General features: G+C 32.0%; 2 protein-coding genes across 3 annotated transcripts in view; both read right to left on the bottom strand.

Moving 5' to 3' along the window:
• Positions 1-8,055, bottom strand: part of LOC130451487 (dual specificity protein phosphatase 10-like) — a 39,322-nt gene extending 31,267 nt beyond the window's left edge. Inside the window, exon 1 of the mRNA XM_056790526.1 lies at positions 7,901-8,055. Within this exon, the coding sequence (XP_056646504.1) occupies positions 7,901-7,964 (64 nt within the window). The 5' untranslated portion in view covers positions 7,965-8,055. The remainder of the gene's footprint in view (positions 1-7,900) is intronic.
• Positions 8,056-13,049: 4,994 nt separating this feature from the next.
• The window catches only part of LOC130450860 (sphingomyelin phosphodiesterase-like), a 29,542-nt gene continuing 20,727 nt past the window's right edge, over positions 13,050-21,864 (bottom strand). For both annotated transcript variants that reach the window (XM_056789533.1, XM_056789532.1), the window contains exons 11-15: positions 17,830-17,930; positions 16,829-16,981; positions 16,664-16,773; positions 13,709-13,896; positions 13,050-13,270 (exon numbers count right to left, since the gene is read on the bottom strand). In XM_056789533.1, coding sequence (XP_056645511.1) covers positions 13,141-13,270; positions 13,709-13,896; positions 16,664-16,773; positions 16,829-16,981; positions 17,830-17,930 — 682 coding nt within the window. In that variant the 3' untranslated portion in view covers positions 13,050-13,140. The remainder of the gene's footprint in view (positions 13,271-13,708; positions 13,897-16,663; positions 16,774-16,828; positions 16,982-17,829; positions 17,931-21,864) is intronic.

The following is a 21,864-nucleotide window of genomic DNA, read 5'->3' as shown; positions in this document are numbered from 1 at the left end:
ACAGCACCGGCCATAGAAATAATGAAACAAGATCAATACTATAATAATATATTAATTTTAAAACTGAATGTTGATTTGATTAACATTTGAAAACATGAGGCTTTGAAAGATAATGTGATTCGCAGAAAAGTTTTATAAACTTAAATAATTAATTATAAACACCACTAAAGCGGCGAATATTCATTTAAAATAGAAAATTTTTCAAAATAAAATCGTTTATTATTGTTATATTCTCTTAGTTAGCTAAACACAGTTTAATGTGAATATCATTTAATATTCATAATTTTATCGAATTTGATAAACATTCAAATCCTATAAATGTAATTGTGTACCTACGTAAAAAGTTATTTTACGTCGTAAAAATGGACGAATTGTCCAGATTATTAATCGTAATCGTTACTACTAATCATATTTCATAATTCACAACACGGTATTAGCGATAGTATGAGTCATGGAATAATGCACCCTGTTACTTAGTAGATATTTATTGATAAAGGAATTACTAACAGATCAGTTCCTATCTCCGGGTGAGTCAATTGATTCAGATAGCGCTCCGCCATAATGACAACAAGGAATTATCTAAACACTAAATTTGAATAGGACCAATGTAACCCGTGATTCATCATACAACCCTAATTGTTGGGGGATAAAACTGAATGGCAATGCATTTATATTTTGAGTCACAGTAGTGCTAGGGATGAGGGCAAACTTTTTAAAAACCGTTTTTTGATGGCAATACAGGATCGAGACTAAATGGGGTGGTGACTAATACGCGGGACGGATTACTCATACGATGGATGTATATTGTATATCCTAGAAAGGAAAACGAGTTGATTGACGGATGTAAATTTTCATAACATTCATCACTAAAGATGAGAGTTGTGCCGATACAAATAAGAAAGTAGGTTTCACGATATAGTGTGTCCCTAAAAGTTTGGACATGTCTAATACTTCTGGGACGAAAATAATTGATTCAACTATATCTGAACACTTCATTTTAACTTGGTACAATGCTTCAACTTTCTTCGAAAAAATAATAATTTTGATCACAAAATGAGTAGGTTGAGATCTATTTTCATAATATTTGGCGTGGCATGTTCTGTGACCCCAAGTCACGCTTTGAGGTAGGTCATCCTCATTAATTTGTAGTGTTTATATTGTTTTTGCGAAAGGTTCATCTGCAGAAAAATATATTCTGATCTGAGGCATCTTATGCATTATTGAGAAAACTAATCTATATTTAAACGTGAAATTAGTATTCTTTATCATTTTCTTGTCAAAATAACAAAAATGAATGGATGGAATCGGAGATGTTACTATCGTGAGTTTCTCATCTTGTTGTTAGGTTAGGTGCGTTCTTTTCGAGTTTGCTTATGTGAGAGAGTACTATCAACTATATGTCTAATAACTCATACGTCAATTACTCAACACGAGATCATAGAATTTTCAACATTTTCGTGTTCGTTTCAACATGACTGTCTGCCATATTTAAGCTCACGACATCATCTGTTCACTATGTCATCTAATACTGCTGATGTATCCAACATAAATAATAATACATCTATGTACATCTACAAATCTATGAGGGCAGCTCTTTGGAACTCAAATATTTAATCACCGCACGATCCGCTCAATAGAATCCATTCTGATACTAAAATGTGATTATCTGGGGTTTCTGCTGTAGGTATGCATAAAAAAATTCAGTTTCTAGCGTGAGTCATAATAGATGCTAATGTGACGTGATGATGAATAATAGTTTTGATTTATGAGTGGATTAGGGGCGGGATAAAAATCATAATCATACTTCTTATTTAAACGCAAGTTCGAGAATCCATTCCAATTCTCTTTTTCTTCAATGTTTTCCATCAGCTAAAACTGAGTGCATTGAAGTGATTATTTGAGTTTTGGAGAGATAAGAGTTATACTAAGGGAATATATTATGTTTGTCCCTCCTGATATGATTCGATAAACTGATAATACAATCGTAGTTTCCTAAATCGAGTAGATCTTTCTGGACTTCTAAACTACTTACATTAAAATTTCGTCCAATGTTAAATGCATATTTATGTCTATTTGAAAATATTTACTTTCTTATAATTTTAATTTATAATTGATTGATAGAGAGTGATTCACTAATCACTGGAAATATATTTGTTAAAAATTGAGCATGAAAATGAAAATATAGCTGATAACAGAGTTACTCAAGATTCAACAGTGAAATATTTTGAATTAATAAAACGCCCTATATAAACCACAACCGCGGTCAGCTTGTCATATTGATACTTTCATGAATTTCTTCAACTTGTCTGTATATTCATTCGATTTGGAAGTTAAATCATTTTATTTGCAATTGAAATTGCTCTTTCGATTTAATATTAGCTGAATTATAATTGTATTCAAACGGTTTTATGAATAAAATATTTATGGAAAATCATCATGCGAACTAACCGTGGATATATCGATTTCAGTTTTAGATTAGATCTTCTAAATTGAAAATTGTATAGATGCATAGGTTAAGAAACTGATTAAATTAAGGTATATATGTTGGTCTCGAACATTTTGGATATCAAAATTCCTTTGTCACCTTATTTGCACAACTCTGTATTTAGGTTGTTTAAAATTAATTTTCAACTTTAATGTATTTAGTATTGATTTTGAGACAGTCGTAAATTCTGAATTACGTTGAATTATAAAAGTAACATTTGTTTGAATATTTGTTAAATTTTTTCTAAATTTGTAATTTAATGTTCTGGTGTTCTGGGTGATGCAAAAAATTCGGGAGTGAGTAGATGATGTGAAAATAATGCTGTAGCATAAAACATAGGGCTCCTCGTTTCTGAGTTATAGACATTTAAATTTTCGAAGTCAGAACTTGTCTTCAAGTATCTTTTCTAAATTATATATTCAAACACTAGGAGTTTTTAATGGATGATTACATGTAGTATGTTTGACGGAATAAATAATTCGACACTACTACCTGTAGGCCAGGGGCAGCACATGCCCAATGGTTAACAATAAGTAATTTTTGCAGGGACAACCAGTATAATTTAAAAATAGCAATAATGAATCTTTCAATCTATTTTTTAACAAAAAGGTACTCTATGTTTAACTCGATAAAATTTATGGTTTAGGAAATATGTAGATTTTTTGAACGTTGTACATGCCAAGGAAACCGTTCACTATAAAGAGACATTCTGGAAAAAATTATCATAAATTGTAATTATGTATTTAAAATACTTACAGGAGGTATGAAAACCCAGTCAAACATTTCTAATTGAACTGCATACTATTGAACATCATATAACTGGCATAAGAAAATATTTGAAAGAGATTAATAATTAAAATATTGAGCTGCATTCTGTCGAACATCGTGTTACTTACATAAGGAAAAAACTGAAATGTAGAAAAATTTAGTTTGTTAGCCTTCAGTTTATCAAATAAAAACAAAAAAACTATAATAATGGTTTCATGGGCAAGTACAACGATCAAAAAATCTACAGATCTCCTAAACCATAAACCTTCTTGTTAAAAAATAGATTGAAAGATTTATTATTGCTATCTTTAAATTATACAGGTTGTCCCTGTAAAAGTTACTTATGGCTTACTGGCCTACAGGTAGTAGTGTAGAATTACTTATTCTGTCAAACACACTACATGGACATACGTAATCATCCGTTAAAAACTCAAAATGTTTGAATATATAATGTAGAAGATATACTTAAATATAATTTCAATTTCGCAACTTGAAAAGCCTATACCTCAAACAAGAGGGGCCGTATGAGAACATTTTTTTTATGTCACAGCATTATTTTCACGTCAACTACTCATTCCCGAATGTTTTGCATTGCATCAAGTCCCGTATATGAGTGTTGTAATATTGATAAATTATTTTCTATCAAAACAAAATACGCCTCGACAAATTTTTTACTATATAAAATTATTTCTAGTCGATCATTCGGTAATATCTATCTATTAATATGTGTTGTATTCTGTTATTCATCATCCAAAAAATACAAACAAATCACATTATTACTTATGAAAAAGGATCTGATTATTTTGGCAAGTATTGTAATCAGGCTGCACTAGCCAAAAAAACAATACTAAAATAAATTCCAGTAGATATTTTCAATAATTTTCCAGTTCGGTTTTCTATATCAATAGAGCAAATTTAGTTTTTATTCATATTTTGTCTTAGCAGTCGACGTATACTTCGTTAGCGCACAAGTTTAATTTTAGATTTACTTCATCTTGCACCTGGTCTTAGAATGCAGCTTGTCTTATTATACGGTATGGTTTATATTCAATCACATAAATAATTGCAGATATATGAGCATTGCTAAAAGTTTATGAAACAACCGTAAGGTGATTTGTTCAAATCAAAGTTATCTAAAATTATGCTAAATAATATGACTGCAAATCTATATACATATCTCTCTACTTGGCGTTACAACCCTGAGTGTGTCTAAACTGACCTCACAACATATCATTTATTGCTATCTCTCGCCACCTTTATTTAATCCTCAACCCATAGTTTTGAGATCTCTTACTATAGTCTAAGACTAAGGCTTCTCTCCATATGAGTCTTATTGCTCTGTCATCAAAGAGTCTTTGTTGGTCTTAATTGTAGTACCCTGTCGAGTTTTCTTCTCAATTAATGAAACTTTTAATGACATGATATCACAAAAATTTATGTTTTCTTTCATATGTAACGAATTTAATAATTTATAAAGAATTTGAAGACACCACAATTCTAAATGAATTATTGTGAGTAATTTTATATATATATATATATATATATATATATATATATATATATATATATATATATATATATTCTTCAATTTCTTATTTCTTAGACGTTTTGATATATTAATGCACCTAAATGTTTTTGATTTTAGGTCTCTTCTGTTTCAATATATTTTGATAAAGACTGAAAGAAAAGTCGAAATGTCAAAATTTATCTTTCTTTTACAAACTAACAAAAAAACTAAAATCAAGAACATATATATATATATATATATATATATATATATATATATATATATATATATATATATATATCAAATTTTTATGCCCTACCAATTACAAGATAATAAAGAGTAACAAACTTATGGAGAATAAGATAAAAATAATTTAACTATTTCAATTGAGCAAAATGCTCATACTGTTAATCATTGACTATTTGATAGTATCCTATTCGTCTCGAACTTTCGAATAAATTGGGGTGAAATAAATCTGCACTAATTTTTTATGTATGCTTCTAGCTCTCAATATTCAACTTAGTCAACGTTTGGTCTTGAAATCTTTGCTTTTCATCTACCACCATAAAAACTCCGATGGTTAAAATCTGTCCGTCTGGATGAAAATACAACATTGAGATATGTACTCAGAAACAGATTTTATGGCGCACCATCTTGTTGAAGCCAAATGTCGGGACATTAGCATCTTTTGTTCATATTTTAGTATTTGGTATAGCAGTAATGTAATTATTCACAAAACGAAAAAATAAGACAGTTTGTCAAGATCTATAGTTATCAATACTTGATATGGATGTCCCCATTGCACAACCAACAATTGTTATTTCCATATTAATGTGTGATACAGATCAGTTTTGTCAATTTTTCAATTTTGATTGAGACTGAAATGGGGTTTGAACTTATATAATATCGTCGAATATTCTATATTTTTTCAATTCCTATCTGAGTGATAGTGTACTTTCATATAATCCTGAGTTGCAACATTTTTTCTCTTACACTTTTCCAGCTTCAATCGCTTTCAACTTAACAGCCAATATTTATGTTTTCAGTTCATTATTTTCATAAATTGAAAACTGATGATAAAATTAGGTAGATATCAGGCAAAATTTTAAAAAAATTGTTCACATTACGCCTACAGTTACTTATAGCCATTTGGTAAACATGTTTAAGCAAATAAAAAAACTTTTTACACAGAATATTTTTATTTGTTTACATTTGTATTCATTTTCAACAATTAACTGATAGATGCTTAAAAAATTTGAGGTCGTCAAAGTTTCCAAGGTAAGAGTCTTTATAGTATTTTATGAAGCATTACATTTTACTGGAAATTTTATACCGAATGAAATATGAAATTCATACAGAACAACACTTGCTCAATGAGCCGGAACAACATATGCTGCACACTTAAATTTTGTAAATCTTATGAGTCGACTGATATGGCACTTATATCAACATTGAATTTTGAGAAAATAGTAAAAATACAAACAAGTGAATTGATTTTAATGAAATCCCACCGTCAATAACTAGTGTAACAATCATCAACAAAGTTTTCAGATATTAACTCATACTTGTTCATAACACTCTGAAAACTAAATAGATATTACCAAAAAATTTGCGCTCATTTTTTCTACGGAAAACATCGAACCGTTAAAACAAATTTCTATTTTGATTTTATTTTTATTCCGATTTTCATGATGTAGGTGATCTATTGATTAATGTAAATATGCAAATTGTTAGTGTCAAATCATATTTTGATAAAGACTGAAAGTAGTCGAAAAATCATTAACAGAACCAAATCCCTCAAATAGCAATGTGCAAGACATTTGACTGATAATAGAGGGACCAGAAAAATTACCACATGGTACAAGACATCAAAAGACCCAGAAGAGGACCTTATCTAAGATGGGACCATGATACAGAGAAGCCACCAGGAACAACTTGGGTCCGACTACCCAACAAAAAACATCAATGGGCTCAAATGAAGGACCTATATATAAACACGTAAGGGAGGCCGCTAATACTACAGTTGCAGATATCCTTCAGAATTCAAAAAGTCTAAAAATGTTTCTGCGTACATTTCATCAATCAGGTATAGATTTGGGTGACGACTGGTCGTATTCAGAAACCATATGTTTCTCGATAAGTAACACTTTTTAATATTTACTAAATATGAAGTTTTCCGTAGTTAAACCAAAACTTATTGGCTGCTGTGGCTGGAAGCTTGAGAAATATCAAAACAATGTGATGAGTCACTCTATAAAACTAGGCGCGTATTTATTAAAGCATTGTGTTGAAGATCCTCATTACTCTAAACGAAATTATATGTTGTTATACCAATAACATATACTGAATATGTGCGTTTTGTAAACATTTATATATATATATATCAGCTAATATTGGTTGGCCTAGAAAAATAAAATGACTTTATGGAAACAGATGCAATATAAAATTTGTATTGCAAAATACATTTTAACTATATATAACTCACTCTAGTTTCGTTTGTGTATGAAAACGTATAATGTACTTATTTTCATTTATACGTTGTATTTGTTTAAGTGTACTATGAGGAAAGATTTGTTCAGTCAGATTTTTAATTATGATGAGTTTTTCACCCATCTCAGATTAAATCAGTTTTACTGCCGAGTTTTCTAACAACACATCAGTTGGTACATATGTGAATATATTGGAAAGAATAGAACTACAATAATTGAACTCGTGTTTAAATAATATATCAACTAGATAAGAGCCATTCTAACGTATCCTGCTGAGTTTATTTACTGTGAAACATGTTTTTCCAAAATACTCAATATTATTGAACATAAAAATTACTGCTGATATATATATATATATATATATATATATATATATATATATATACAAAATTCAGTGTATCAGGAACTGATGACCGACTTTCAGTGATAAATTTGGAACCCAAAATACATAATATGTATATATAGGTATTGAAAAATCTATCATATATGCATTCTTTTCAAAAACGGTATACGTCCAATTTTTCAAGTAAGAGTTACTGTTGTGAGTAGTGTTTGTTTAAATAATGTTGAAACTTCCATATAACGTATTCCTTAACCTCACATTATTGAGCAACAGATCAATTTATTGAAAATATCATAACAAAAACTTACGAGAGGGAGTTGTGACTGGAACTATCCTCAAAACTAAGCATGAACTAGGTCTTTTCAACCTCATATTATTCTCGGTAATGTTTATAAACACTAAAACTACTAAAAACCCAAAAACTACCGCACGTTCGAAAACTCACGATACATTCACTAGTTGTGTTGTGAGATTGAATTCGTTCGTTCAGCTGTATTAGGAGGTGGGGGTAAATGGAATGATGATTCATCTACAGGTCGGTATGTTTATCTGCTCTGCGTCACATTTTGTCTGAAGGACGAAGATCGAAATCCCCTAGTTCTTTCAAAACTTTGGTATGATTACGGACAAATAAATAATAGTAGACCAGTTTACCAGTTGTTTTTATCGTACAATAACAATAGGTTTTGATGTATATTAACATTAACTGATAGTGTAAATTAACATTTCATATATACAAGGCGCATTCATAACTTCACCTTTTAAAACATTTAACGCAAATAAAAAAAGATTCCATTGTGAGTTTCTAAAAACAATAAACGAAGTGCATGTATTCTCATTTGTATAGAGTGTACTAGAGTACTATTTCGTTATATTTAATCATTACAAAAATGGAATAAACACACATATCGGAATATTCTTTGGTTTACCAATTATGTCGATAATATTTAGACATGTGATCTTATGAGTTAATGAAATTCCATAAAATATGGTTGCATGTAAAATATGAGATATTAAACATGAAAATTTTTTTTATTTCGTTTTTTTTTATAAATTCTTTAGACATATAATCAGTGAAACAAGAAGAATTGCGCCCACAAAGAGTAATTTATCAACCTTATTTTTTGGTTTTTATTAACATATACTCAGAAAAAATTTTAGCATGTATTTGGTGACCCCTTAGTTGAATGAAATCTTTTACAAGTTTAGGCATCACCAAGGGAGGTAGTCGATGTCAGCTTGTCGCAGAGTGTAGTCAGAGTTTTTGGAGGGTAGTACAAACTAAACAGTCTCCCATCATATGCTATGTATGTTCGATAAGACTTGGATATGGTGATTGCGGTGGCCACAACAAAACATTCACGCCAGCTTTTGGGAGAAATTCCATAGTCGAAATGCATATGTGGACGTGTATTATCGTACTAGAAAAGGACTTGTGAACTCTATAGAAAAAGTCGAAAATGGTTTGGATATCAATATAACGCGCAACTGCTACACTAGCTCCATATAAACAGAAGTGGTGATCGGTTATTATAAGCAATAACTCCAGAAATTATTACTCCAATGTATATATGTGTATATTGGGGTACCATGTACATCGCGACCCAAAAGATCTATTGTGTCCCCCCTTTTGTTGCGGTACTGGGAATATAAATTGATCTATTAATCCCACTCCTCTTAGAAGGTTCAGAATGTGGAATGGCTGTAGCTGCCATAGATTTTCGTCTTCTATTTCATATGCATAAAGTTACTCGCTGCATCATCCGCTAAGTCTAGTGTCTTCAGGTGTCAATTGAGGCGACAGTACCCCGACAGGATTCCTGTTAGTATTAGTAGGTTACTTAGGATTATACATTCAACAGATCATCTCTGGTTAGTTTCCCAGAAGAGTTCTGTCTCAGCCCCTGTAGATGTATCTATCTTTTTTTCCAATACTTTTTCTACTGTTCTGTAGCTCATACCACAGAAAGATCCTATGAAGGGTTTGCCTGCCCCTACACCTACATTGAACTTGACATATTTTTCAATCGCACATATTTACCATTTGATGGCATTTCTGTTCATTTCCCGTATGGAGTTTTGATTCCGCTTGCTTCTAGAGCTTAGTTTTGAGGTGAATTTTTTATCAAAGCTAAACTTTTTTAGTATTTTGTCCTTAGGCATGTCCCAGGAATGGAATTTTTTTTAGGACGGGTTTTTCTTGTTAATTCCGCCTCTGAACATTTCCGATATGCTTTCTCGGCTGCACATATGCAAGCCTGTTTTTGTACCTTCGATAGATTGTTCCTTGTAGTATTCTGACTAGTGCCCTAAACCACCATCTCAAAGGTGAGGATTGGCTTCGTTTGCCGAATACATCCACAGTCGAATCTTAGGGTTACAACCCCAATTCTTCTCTGCGCAGTTTCTGAACATCATCAGGACTTTTGTGGCTTTAGTGGTTATCTCTTTTTCATGTTTGTTCATGTTTACGATCTAGTGTTAGTTCCATATATTCTCCCTCTGTTTTCCACTCAAAGATATGAGATTGAGTTTTTTCTTCTTAGTGAAGGTAATTAGGTAGGTTTTATTCGGCTTGACATTTATTCCCACCGATTGACAACACCTTCTTGTGTATTTGAGTCCTTTTTGAACAATGTCACATAATGTATTCTCAAAGCTCCTTCTTGCATAGATGACTAAGTAGGTCAGTCAGTCTGCATAAGATTTCCTCTATTACTAAGTTCCACATGGGGATGTAACACCCTCTTGTGGACAACACCTGTTAACAGTAAATGAAAAGGTGTCTTGTTCTACTTCCACTTCTGCTCTTCTAGAGGATAGTAGTTGTGCCATTCATCTAGAAGTTGTCCTATCTATTCCTCTCGCCTCTAATCCTCTTCAGCTTCATGTAGAATTTTGTCAAAGCGCTTTCTATATCTGAGAAAGTACATACTACATTTTCTATATTCGTCAAGGCATTCTAAATTCCGTTTGTCAATTGTAACAGTGCAGTTTCTGTAGATTTGCCTGTTTGGTATGGATATTGAGTTGTTTCCACTTCAAAATCTCTGTTCTAATGGAGTTATCAGCTTTTTTAGTCGTATTAAGTAAAAACAAAGTGAGGCTGAGTGATATGAAGGATTTGGGGTCTTTCTTTCATACTTTTGGGGTTGTAGTTGCTTTGACCGTTCACCAAGGCTCTGGTATATGCCCCAGTTCTAGACTGTTTCTACTGAGGCAGCACTTCTTCTTGCCAATTTGAAGAAGGGCTAGGAAGATCCTGTCCACTCCTGGCGACTTGAACGGCTGAAAACATCTCATACTTCAATAGTCCTGTGCACGTGTCTTTCAACAGCAAATATAATCTTACATTGTGAACCAGGGCGAAGTCTTTCCCTTCTACGACCGTTATGCGCATATAAACATAATTACGATTTTTTACTGAATACGATGTTACACTGTTGTGTCTCCTAGTGCTACAGTTCTCTGCATCAGCTCGATCATTGACATCTTCATACTCGAGGCATTTTCTACGTCTCACAATAACTTACAATATACGTACTATTCGGTTTTATTTAAATGGTTTCAAAAAAAATTAATAGAAAAAAATGGTTTCTCTTAACATAGCATGAAATATAGTGAATATTTGTTTGCAGGGCTAATAAATTTTTGTACTACTCAGATGGGCACCTACTACAAATTGAAAAATGACAATCTGGTGCGTATTTCAAACGTACATACCAGTAGCCTCTTCTGAGGTACATCCACTAAAATGCTACATTTTTTTAAGTCTGGAATTATGAGGCCATTTCTATCAGAGCGGTAACAATTTACTAATCTATGGTAGTTGCACATTATTTGAATTATTATATTCTAATTTACATATATTTTTATGTACGCCAATGGTTGAATTCAATATGAAACACCTTATCTCATCGACACTGGGGCTACCAAATCTTACCTATATTCCAGCCTCACTTGTTAGCTTGATATTTAATATGATGATTTCCATAGCATTGCAACACCTAAAATATTTGCAATTCTCATAATCGGAAAACAAACAGTTCGAAAAATGTTTTAACCAAGAGAAGTTCTGCCATGATTTGTAATACAATTATTTAGACGTTATAATATCACTAAAGTGATCTAGGTGGTATATCGTACCCAGAGGATGCTGGAGGATGTGATAAATTAACAGTCACCTACTGATCGTACCGTTTACATGTTTAATAAGCGACAGCATCTGTTTTGACCATAGGGCAACGGCAATATTAACATCTTTGAAAATCGTAGTGTAGTTTTTGCCATATGAGACGCGTACTATCCGGTTGGAAGATTGAATTTTCCAAAGTAACAGTTTCTAGCACATTGGTGATGTAACAAGATGCATTTACGTTACCATCAATAAAGACCAAGGGTGGTCGCTACCATAATAAATTGCAAATCAGTACTAGTTGGGTTCACAAAAAAATTTTACTTTCTCTACGCATGCATATAATCCTATAATCCTTGTAGTACTATGGTGGATTTATAAGAATAATGAGGACTAGTGACCAAACACAATTTGATGCCTTTTTTACTCCCAACTCTTTCGTTGTTACATAGACTCTGAAGTGGTGTAAAAGGAAGACATAAAATGATTGCATTGTTTGAATTGAAATGAAGAAATTTGCAAAATTGACATTGAATTATACAGTGAAATTCTCGAAATTTATTGTTACTGAAAATATCCATAGAATCGATCAACAAATGTTGATGAAAGTGAGTAAAGTAACCTCCAACATCACTAACATACTCATATTTTCCGAATGTCCGAAAAGTTTACTCTACCGTTTGTGAAAGTGCGAATACCCATTAAAGAAATCCAAGGAACTGTCATACTTTCAAACAAAGGTACAATGATGCACTCTTAGTCATCAATATCACAGATGAACCAATATAGTTTCCCATAGGAATTCAGAGATCTGCTCACCGATTACAGTCTTAATGAGACATATGGTGGATGAGAACCAATCTTTTCAATCTAGAAGAAAAATAGCAAGTATAATTACTGCGCAATACGTTCACAGAAAGTGATCCAAAAATAAATAGCAACAGGAAATAGAAAAAGAAATCATTAGTCAAGGCTTTAACATCTGGGTCGTCGTTAAGAAGCTCGATTTCCCAGAAAATTAAATTACGAATTGAAGTAGACTACCGCGAAGTTAATAGAGAAGACAACAGATGATAGATATCAAATTTCAAAGGCATAGTCAATTTGGACCAACAAACGCTTCTTATACATAATATTTGAGCACCTCAAAATTTGCAAAACAATTTCATCCATTTTTAGCTCAAACAAAATCAACACGCGGCCTAAAAATCTTACAACTCGTGTACGTAATACAAAATATTCCATTTTCTCTATTTTTCCTTAGATATCGACAGTAGGTAGTTTTTTTAAATATCAATCCATGTTAAAATAAAGAAACGAGCAACAATTTCCACTTTATTTATTAACCGATACTAAAGTTAATTAATTACATTTCTGCTTTGTGTTTTTTATTCGTTGGTTGTGATATTATAACTAAAAATATTGTAATTTATTGCATAAATGTAATCTATCTTGTGACCTTCCACTTTTCAAATCGCATAAAATTCGCACTCTGCACTCGGAATCACAATATGGTCTTGTTGGACTATCCCTGTAGTAGTTCCTGAGAAAAAATGTTGATTATTGCAACTAACAAACATAGGAGCAACTAAATTAATTCGAAGATAATGATCAGAACCAGAGCACTGGGAACTGAAATTGGTTAATGAACCAAGTGAACATATTTATATCAAGGGGCCATCCATAAAGTACGTCACACGAATTTTAGGACTTTTGAACCCCGTCCTTGTCACAGGTTGTCACATTTTTATAACCCCCTCCCCCCCTCCTGATATAAAATCAACATAAAGTCCAACATTTCATGAAATTTTTTAAATTTTCAATTCACATCCAAACTTTGCGTTTTAGTATTTTAAATTTCAACATGTGACGTCACAAAACTATTGACCCTCCATGCCCCTTGAAACACGATGTTACACTTCGGTGATACCCTCCCTCCCCATTAACGTGTGACGTACTTTAGGGATGGCCCTTAACTTACTTATAAAATATATTAAAATAGTATGGATCAGCTGCCATCTTATCTATAAATTTATCCCACATTTCTGGAGATAAAGATTGAATACCGTACGTATCTCTTGCTGAATATAATTTGTACCAAATTGGTTCATTTTCTCCTTCATTTGCTTTTTCTAAATCAGTAGTCCAAGTCTCATGATCCAAAACGAACTGAAAATTTGTTAAATGTTTGAGTTAGAAAAAAATTTATTCAGCATATGTTTCTAGTTTGAAGACGCCGCGTTATTTAGTATTTGTTTAACAGCCATCGATAGTTAACTAGATTCTGCTCTGAGTGAGACTGTTCCTTCGTTATCAACAGTAAAATATTGACGACTCCAAAAATTTTTAAATACACACACAAAGAGGTACTAGATGATTGTCGACTGACAGTGCTAGCAGACATAGTAGGCATTACAAAAAGTGTGATACATCGTATATTACATCACATATTAACTAATATAAATTTGGACTTGAGAAAGCTGTGCGCAAGATGGGTGCCGCGTTTGCTCACAATGGAGCCAAAATAGCGTCGTGATGATGTTTCACAGGAATAAAGCCAAGTTTTTGCGCCGTTTCTTAACCATGAATGAAACGTGGGTCCATCACTTCTCATCCGAAGCAAAAGAACAATCAAAACAATGGACTGAAAAGGAAGAACCGGCTTCAAAGAATGGCCAAAATTAATAGATTAAAGTTTGAATTGCTATCACATTTAGCGCCCTCGGATTATTTTCTGTTCCCAGACTTGATGGCTCGGTTCGGTGGTCAAAGATTTTCCAACAGTGAAGAAATGATATCGGCAGTTAATGGCTATTCTGCGGAGCTTGACGATTCTTATTATAAAAAAGGCATGGAGCTAAAGGAGATTACGTTGAAAAATAAATATATTTTTTTCCAAAATTTTTTGTTTTTTTCAAAGGTCACTTTCTCAATTATGGTAATATGAATGAAGATAAATATCAAAAAAACAACCATAATACAATCAGAAAAGAAACAGGATTGACATAAAAACTCAACACCATATACAAATAAAAAACTTTCTCTATTCCTATTTCCTTCACATAACCACCCTACTACTCGAAAATCAAGAAATTGCTGAAGCAAACAATTCACTCCGTTCAATCTCAATCAAGAAAATGTATTAGGATAACATGCAAATATTAACCATATATGAAAAAATAAAGACATGAATGCAAAAGCCATTCAGGACAAACATATGAACGAAAGATTTGTAGTAACAATGGACAATATGGAATAACATTGACAAGAAATTACAGATATATCAATACTTAAGAAAATAGTCTTATGGAGAAAATGTCACCATGGTAAAAAATTAAAACATAACAGGATGATGCATCATACAAGTTGGTGCAAAAATCGAACACTAGGTGTTAGCAATAATTTATATAATATATATTTATAATATATGATTCATACAAAAAATCGTAATTACCCACCAACCAACGTTCTATGAAATTTTACTGGAATAGAACTATACTAATAGACACTAACACACAATAGACCGAACGTAATGCATCTCAATAAAGAGGATAAAAACATATCTAGTAAACCTACGAAACGATTGACAAAAGTATAACAAAGCACAAACGGAACAAAAAAAATAATACAATACACCCCAGTAGGAATAGAATGAAATAAAGTGAAGGAAGAGGCTTTTCTCTCAGAAGGCCGAGAAAAGCCATCATAATAATAAACATGAAAATCTTATGAGATAATTTATAATGACCCATATCTTTAGTGATCAAAGATTTAACGTATAGCCCGATATCACAAGTTTTTTACCAGACCGCATATTCTTCCACTACCAAATAAGTGGTTGTGACACTACCTCCGCTCTATACAATCAGGTAAAACTGACAAAAGAATCATGATTTTCCAGTTATTGAAACTTTTAAATATCCTCCAACTCACTTGGACGTGGTTGTCCAAGCGGAACCTCTTTCTTATGTATGGAGAAGGCCGAAAGACTAGTTTAAGTGGTTTCCGTTTACAGGTGGTTTAATCCTCATCTTATAAAAACAAACCCATCAATGCCTTGCTAACTCCTACTGAAGTTACTGCACGAGAAAATTCAGCGAGAGTTTACTTTCAAATTATGGTTGATGTATATATGCATTTTTTGAGTTACAAAAAAGACAACCAAAACTAAATTAATAATTTTTGTTTTGCTTTTTTAACGAAACTCGCTCAATTAGAAATGTAAGTCTTCCAACCTCGAAATCAGGTTCAGCACCGAAAAAACAGAGTATAGAAAAAATCCAAGCCACCTTCTCCAATATTTTTTTACCATAAAAACTATTTTACCGCACTATCTGAAGTACACTCACTCAACATGTTGGCTAGCTAAAAATCTAATTTTTGACAATTCCCGTGTTGAAAAACGAACTAGGTACGAGTATCTCGGAGTAGTTTTGATATTGTAGAATGAACCAAATGTCGGCAGATTTAGATTACCTGATGTTTCAAAAGATAAGATAAAGGGTGAGTGGCCGCAAAAGAGGGATGAAAATCCTTCATCTTTTTGAAAACTTTCAAGAATGAACAGTCGTAGTAGACTCCCTGGCTACATGGTTAGGAGCTAATGTAACCATACATCATCCCACTAGCTGTCGCGTCAGCATGTGAGCTCGCTGGCTAGAAGTTAGAATATTCGGTTAATGTAATAGATTCTTAAGTAAAAACGCGGATTAGGAAGAAGAATATTATAATAATTAGAACTTATTAGGGTTATAAGGAATACTTCATATAATCATTGAAGTGAAATTGATGAAAAAAGTGACAGCCTTCATAATTGAACTATATGAGATATTGGTATACATGTACGAATATCAACTATTGTATTATTTAGATCGGTAATTACCAAAATTAAAATTGCTAGTATTCGGATTAAGGACGACGCTTGATCATAGCTTACCCTTGTGGAGTTATTATAATCGCCATCTACGTAATATATCCTGTATGCAGGGTTATGGTTTTCATATGTGGTTATTGATGGACCGAGATACGCGATGTTTATTGGCTGACCTGTACATTTAAAAAATGGTTTATATTTGAAAATTATTTTTCTTCAATTTCTTACTGTAATTTTTTGTTTCGTAAAATAGTTCAAATTCATCGGCGTGACTATGACCATAAAACTGACCAGTTATAACGTGTCGATATCGATCCACTATGGAGTAGTAATTCATAGACCAAGTTTTCAAACAGTCAGAACTGCCAGGAGCGATATGTCCTAAAAAAATTTTAAGCAAAAATATGTCATCAGAACAAACTAAATGTCGTTCAATCTGCACCATTGACTTTTTCATAGACTATAGATTATTCTACTCTGTCTTTGGCTTGGGGGAAGAAAATTAACAATTATTATATTTGAAAACACAACAACTTCGCCCTACACTGGCGGCCTAGGGGTGCCTAAATCACCTAAGGTACATGCAATAAAAAGTGCAGCATATGCATTCAAAGAGGTAACAAATAAGAACTTGTCTTTGAAAGCACGAAGTGGCATAAGTTTTAGTAGCAGATTTGAAAGCTTGTGAGCTGTTCAAAAACTAGTGGAGATGCTCACGAATTGATCACATGTACCCCCAAGTTTCAGTTTATTTCAGTAGTCCAGGTGACTGACAACGTAGTTATGTCCATAAATGGTTTGAGAAATGATGAAGAGTTCCAAAACTTTTCTATTTAAACACTTGATTTTTGTGAAAGACACGGCTTTTACGGACCAACAGTTCAAAGCAAAAAAAACTTCGACTTGAAATAAGAGGACGAGATGTTCATCCTGAATATGATTCACCTCGAGTCTATTTTTCAAAAACGTTTTATTACCCTTTGTGAGAAACACAGCGTGAACGTTAGGTCACGATTTGAAAAGAACCAGCTGGTTCTATTCTACGACAAGGAATTACTACTGACGTCCAATCGCCGCCATCGTTGACCCGTATGTGGCAAGTTGTGAATTTCTCAACTGTGTTCTTCGTTCCGTTTATGAAAAAGATTTTAGGTCATATTATAAACAAAAGGAGTATGAATAATATTTCAATCGCTCAGTACGGAAAGTAAGTTTATTTGTGATCTTACCAATTACATGTACTTTCTCATTTTGTTTCTCGGCATTTTGTAGTTCATAGATTAGCCATTTCAGTTCTTGTGCAGGGTCAGTACTGTTTACTAGGAGCCACCTACAAAAGTGTGTTTATGTCAACTTTTTATGGATATTACAAATATAATATTTTTGCTCAGCAAATAAACTCAAAATTCTGAGAGATTGTGAATAAAAAAAAACCTTTTCATAAAAAGCGGCGTATTAGAGAGGTTTACAATTGGTGGTATCAAAATCATAGTAACATTAGTAAAGTTTTTAACATTCTTATTTTTATAAAGAATAGAAACCACATTAATCCCATTTTTAAAAAGCACGTACAATTTGCCCATTGTCACGATTTGGATAGTTCTCTTCTTAGATTAATTTTGGAGAAAAACATGGCTCATGGTGAAAATAAATTACTATAAATGTTAATAAAACTATATACGAGGTATGATTAACTAATTAATTCATTGAATTGTGATAAATTTGCCTCAAAATTTTGACATCTGTTAATTTTGTTTTATATAAATCATTGCTTGAATTGTTGATTTTTGGTAATTTGTATCTTGACTTGACATTTTTGTGTTTCGTTTCTGTATAATTAGAAGGTTATTCCTGTAATGTAATGTATTTTTTTCGACAATCTAAACAACAATGTGGTTTTCTGATAGGATAAATTTCAATTTTTCACACAAGGTAGGTATATTGACATTTTTATTTGATGTTTTTGTTTGAACTGTTTAAAATAGTTTCAGATATATCTCCTTGATTCATGTTTGTACATATTAACCAAAGGATAAATTAAAATTTGAAGAAATACAAATTAACCAAAGACCTCAAGATAATTCATTAGAAAAATATCCAAATAGTCAAAAGAGTTGTAGACAATAAAAGTATGCTTTATTTAGGTTAATAAAGTATTATTTTTTATAGTATCGAATATATTTTAAGCATCTAAACGTCCAAAAATAATTATACATATTTTTACTATTAATAGGCTATTTGACTAATATTTGAAAATTGTTTTTAATCATTCTTCATTACATGATAAACACACTACAGTAATTTTTCAGTTGAATTTAATGTATTTTCAATAAAAATCGAAAGTTAAATTTCAAATTATCAAAACCGCGCTAAAAACGATAAATCTATAATGGCGCTAGTCACATTACACGTGACGTCCCATGCACATAAACAAGCCACAGATAATAAACATAACCATAACAAAGCAGGTTAGCTGAAGAGAATCTCATAATTTTACCTTAAATTCATTGGTGTATAAATGGAGTGTGGTGCCATAGTATACAAATACGACTATTAAAAGTCCAAACAAATTATTTGTTTTCGTTCCCAAGAATCCCGCAAGACGGAGAATGTGGTTACAATTGGCTCGAAGAGACCCAAAAAGTATTTTGATTCATACAAATGTTTTTATATGTGAAGATCACTTTGATGTAAATATTATTGAAGTTCATTAAATACTAAATACAATAGCTTAATATGTCAGTTTTCCAAAACAACATAAGATATTTAATAGCTAAATTCTTAATATGGCTTATTATTGCAGCATAAGTTGAAAGTTCTTCTCAACATTACATTGCAGTAGAATAATTAGAATTTTAATTTTTCTGTATAAGTACTTTCTTTACATTTCCTTATGCTGTTTTGACAAATATAATATAGTATGGACTTCTAATATTGATAATATGTATTGCAGATAGAAAAAGATACTAAGAACTAGATGAAACATAAAATGGACTTCAGCAAGAAGATACTTTTGGGAGATGAAGCTGTGCCAACTAAATTTCTAGGTCAGGAGGATCGCAAAAGATGAATGCCAGATACTACATCTTCTCGAAAAGTGTTTCTTAAAAGGCAATGTACTGAACTTGTCGCAGATTGTCTGCAAGTTCAAAGTGCTATTGTAACTCATGCTGACGGTGCTCAAAAACATGATGAGTTGATACAAAAAGTTGTTGAGCCTGAAGGTTTGTTATATATTTATAACTTATAATATAACTATATGTTTATCTTAATCATATTTATACTGAGTAAATTATTTTAGATATTTTTTTGTCTTTTCAGAATTCCCAAAGACTCAAGACAAAGAAACAATCACTGACCCTATAATAAATATAGACAAGTCTATTCAAACAACAAAATTCAGTAAGCATTATAGAAGCAAGGTTGTACAAACGAGATGACAAAATAAAAATATTTCCACCTCACTGTTTAAAGTTACTACGGCTTCTTGTTCCACTTCGCCCTTCAAGTTTGAAGAAAGCCATATTCAACCATCACAGTCAGGAGTTGTTAAATCACGGAAGAGAAAAATTCTCGAAGATGAGAAATCAGATAGTGATATTTCTTATATCGAAACTGGTCATTCGTCATCTTTTGTAGCTACATCTTCATCAAATATAACCGATTCGGATAGTAATATTACAGAAACTAATGAGGAAATTGTACAATTGCAGTGTCTCAAAAATACTATACATTGGTATCACAGAAAAGTGTAATTTTTTGATTCAGTTGATGCATAAACACACAAATATAGAAATAGAACGTATTTTACTTTGTTTGAAAAAAATTAGATTGAACAGTACATTTTCTGAATTAGAGGATAATTTTAGAATATCGTTATCTTATGCCAGTAAATTGTTTTCATCAAATATACCAGTGATAAGTAGTTTTTTAAGACCATTTATTGTAAACTTAGACAAAAAGTTAATAAAACGGAACCTTCCTATTGCCTTCAGACACAATTATCATAATGTTAGCTGCATTATCAATTGTCTAGAAATCGACATACAAAAACCATCAAATGCTCTTCAACAGGCATTGACATGGTCAGAATACAAGAAGGGGAATACTGTTAAGTATTTAATATCATGTATTCCTATGGATTGGTAAATCGTTTCCCAAGGATTTGGTGGTAGAACCAGTGATGTTGTCATAGTAGAAAATTGTAACTTTCTTGATGGATTACAACAAGGAACTTGCATTTTAGCAGACAGGGGCTTCAAGCACATTGAGCAGATACTTCCTAGTGTAAATGCTGGCGCCAAGTTAACAAAAATGGAAGTGAGACGAACAAAAGTAATTGCTAGTTTGCAAATTCATGTTGAAAGAGTTATAAGGCGTTTGAGAGAATTCCATATGCTTAAGCAACATTCAGTTATAAATACAAACATACTTCGTGTACTTGATAATGTCATTATTATTGCATGTGCTCTAATAAACTTACAGGATTCTCTCGTTAAATAATTTATCCAAATTCAGTGTTAATGAATATCATTTTTCTACTTATTTTCTATTTAAATTTTTATGTTTTTCAACTTTTACTTTAAAGATGACACATTACATTAAACAAATTTCATGTAAATACTCGAAGAACTTATTGGCGTTGTTGGTCAATTTCTCTACATCTATTGACTATGTATCTGCGCGTTTCTCTTTGTTCTAATTGTCTCTGTTGATTTCGTGCTTGCGATTGTGATTCATGTAACTGCGCCGTGCTCAGATGCACATCTGCATTATTTTGTTGGGTTCGTTCGCCTGATCTTCGTGCTCTTGTATGATAAAAAATATATATTGCATGCCTCTAGAATTGATTATTCGACGATTCAAATTGGTCTGGCATTGCTGACTGTACATGGAACATATAAATAAATCAAATTAAAATACTTATTGGTGAAAAACAGTTACTTAATATTATATTCGTATGCTTATGATTTGACTTACCTTCCACAATTTACAAAAAAGTACAATATGTACAGGTACGATAAGGGCCGTTGTTGGCGGGAGCTCACAGCACGTGTTTATTTACATCAGAATAAAAATTTACTATAAATTACGTAAATAAGAAATTAGAAAAACTAAATACACGATACAATTTCAGACAAAAAAGTTCGACGATTTAATTAGAATCTCTACACAATATAAAACTGAAATAAAATGGCTTGAAAGTATGTCTCAGAACATCTATACCAAATGACAAAAGATACAACACATAATGTAAGGCCACC

This window comes from Diorhabda sublineata, chromosome X (genome assembly GCF_026230105.1).
Source record: "Diorhabda sublineata isolate icDioSubl1.1 chromosome X, icDioSubl1.1, whole genome shotgun sequence".
NCBI lineage: Eukaryota > Metazoa > Arthropoda > Insecta > Coleoptera > Chrysomelidae > Diorhabda > Diorhabda sublineata.
This window is presented reverse-complemented; position numbering and strand designations above follow the sequence as displayed.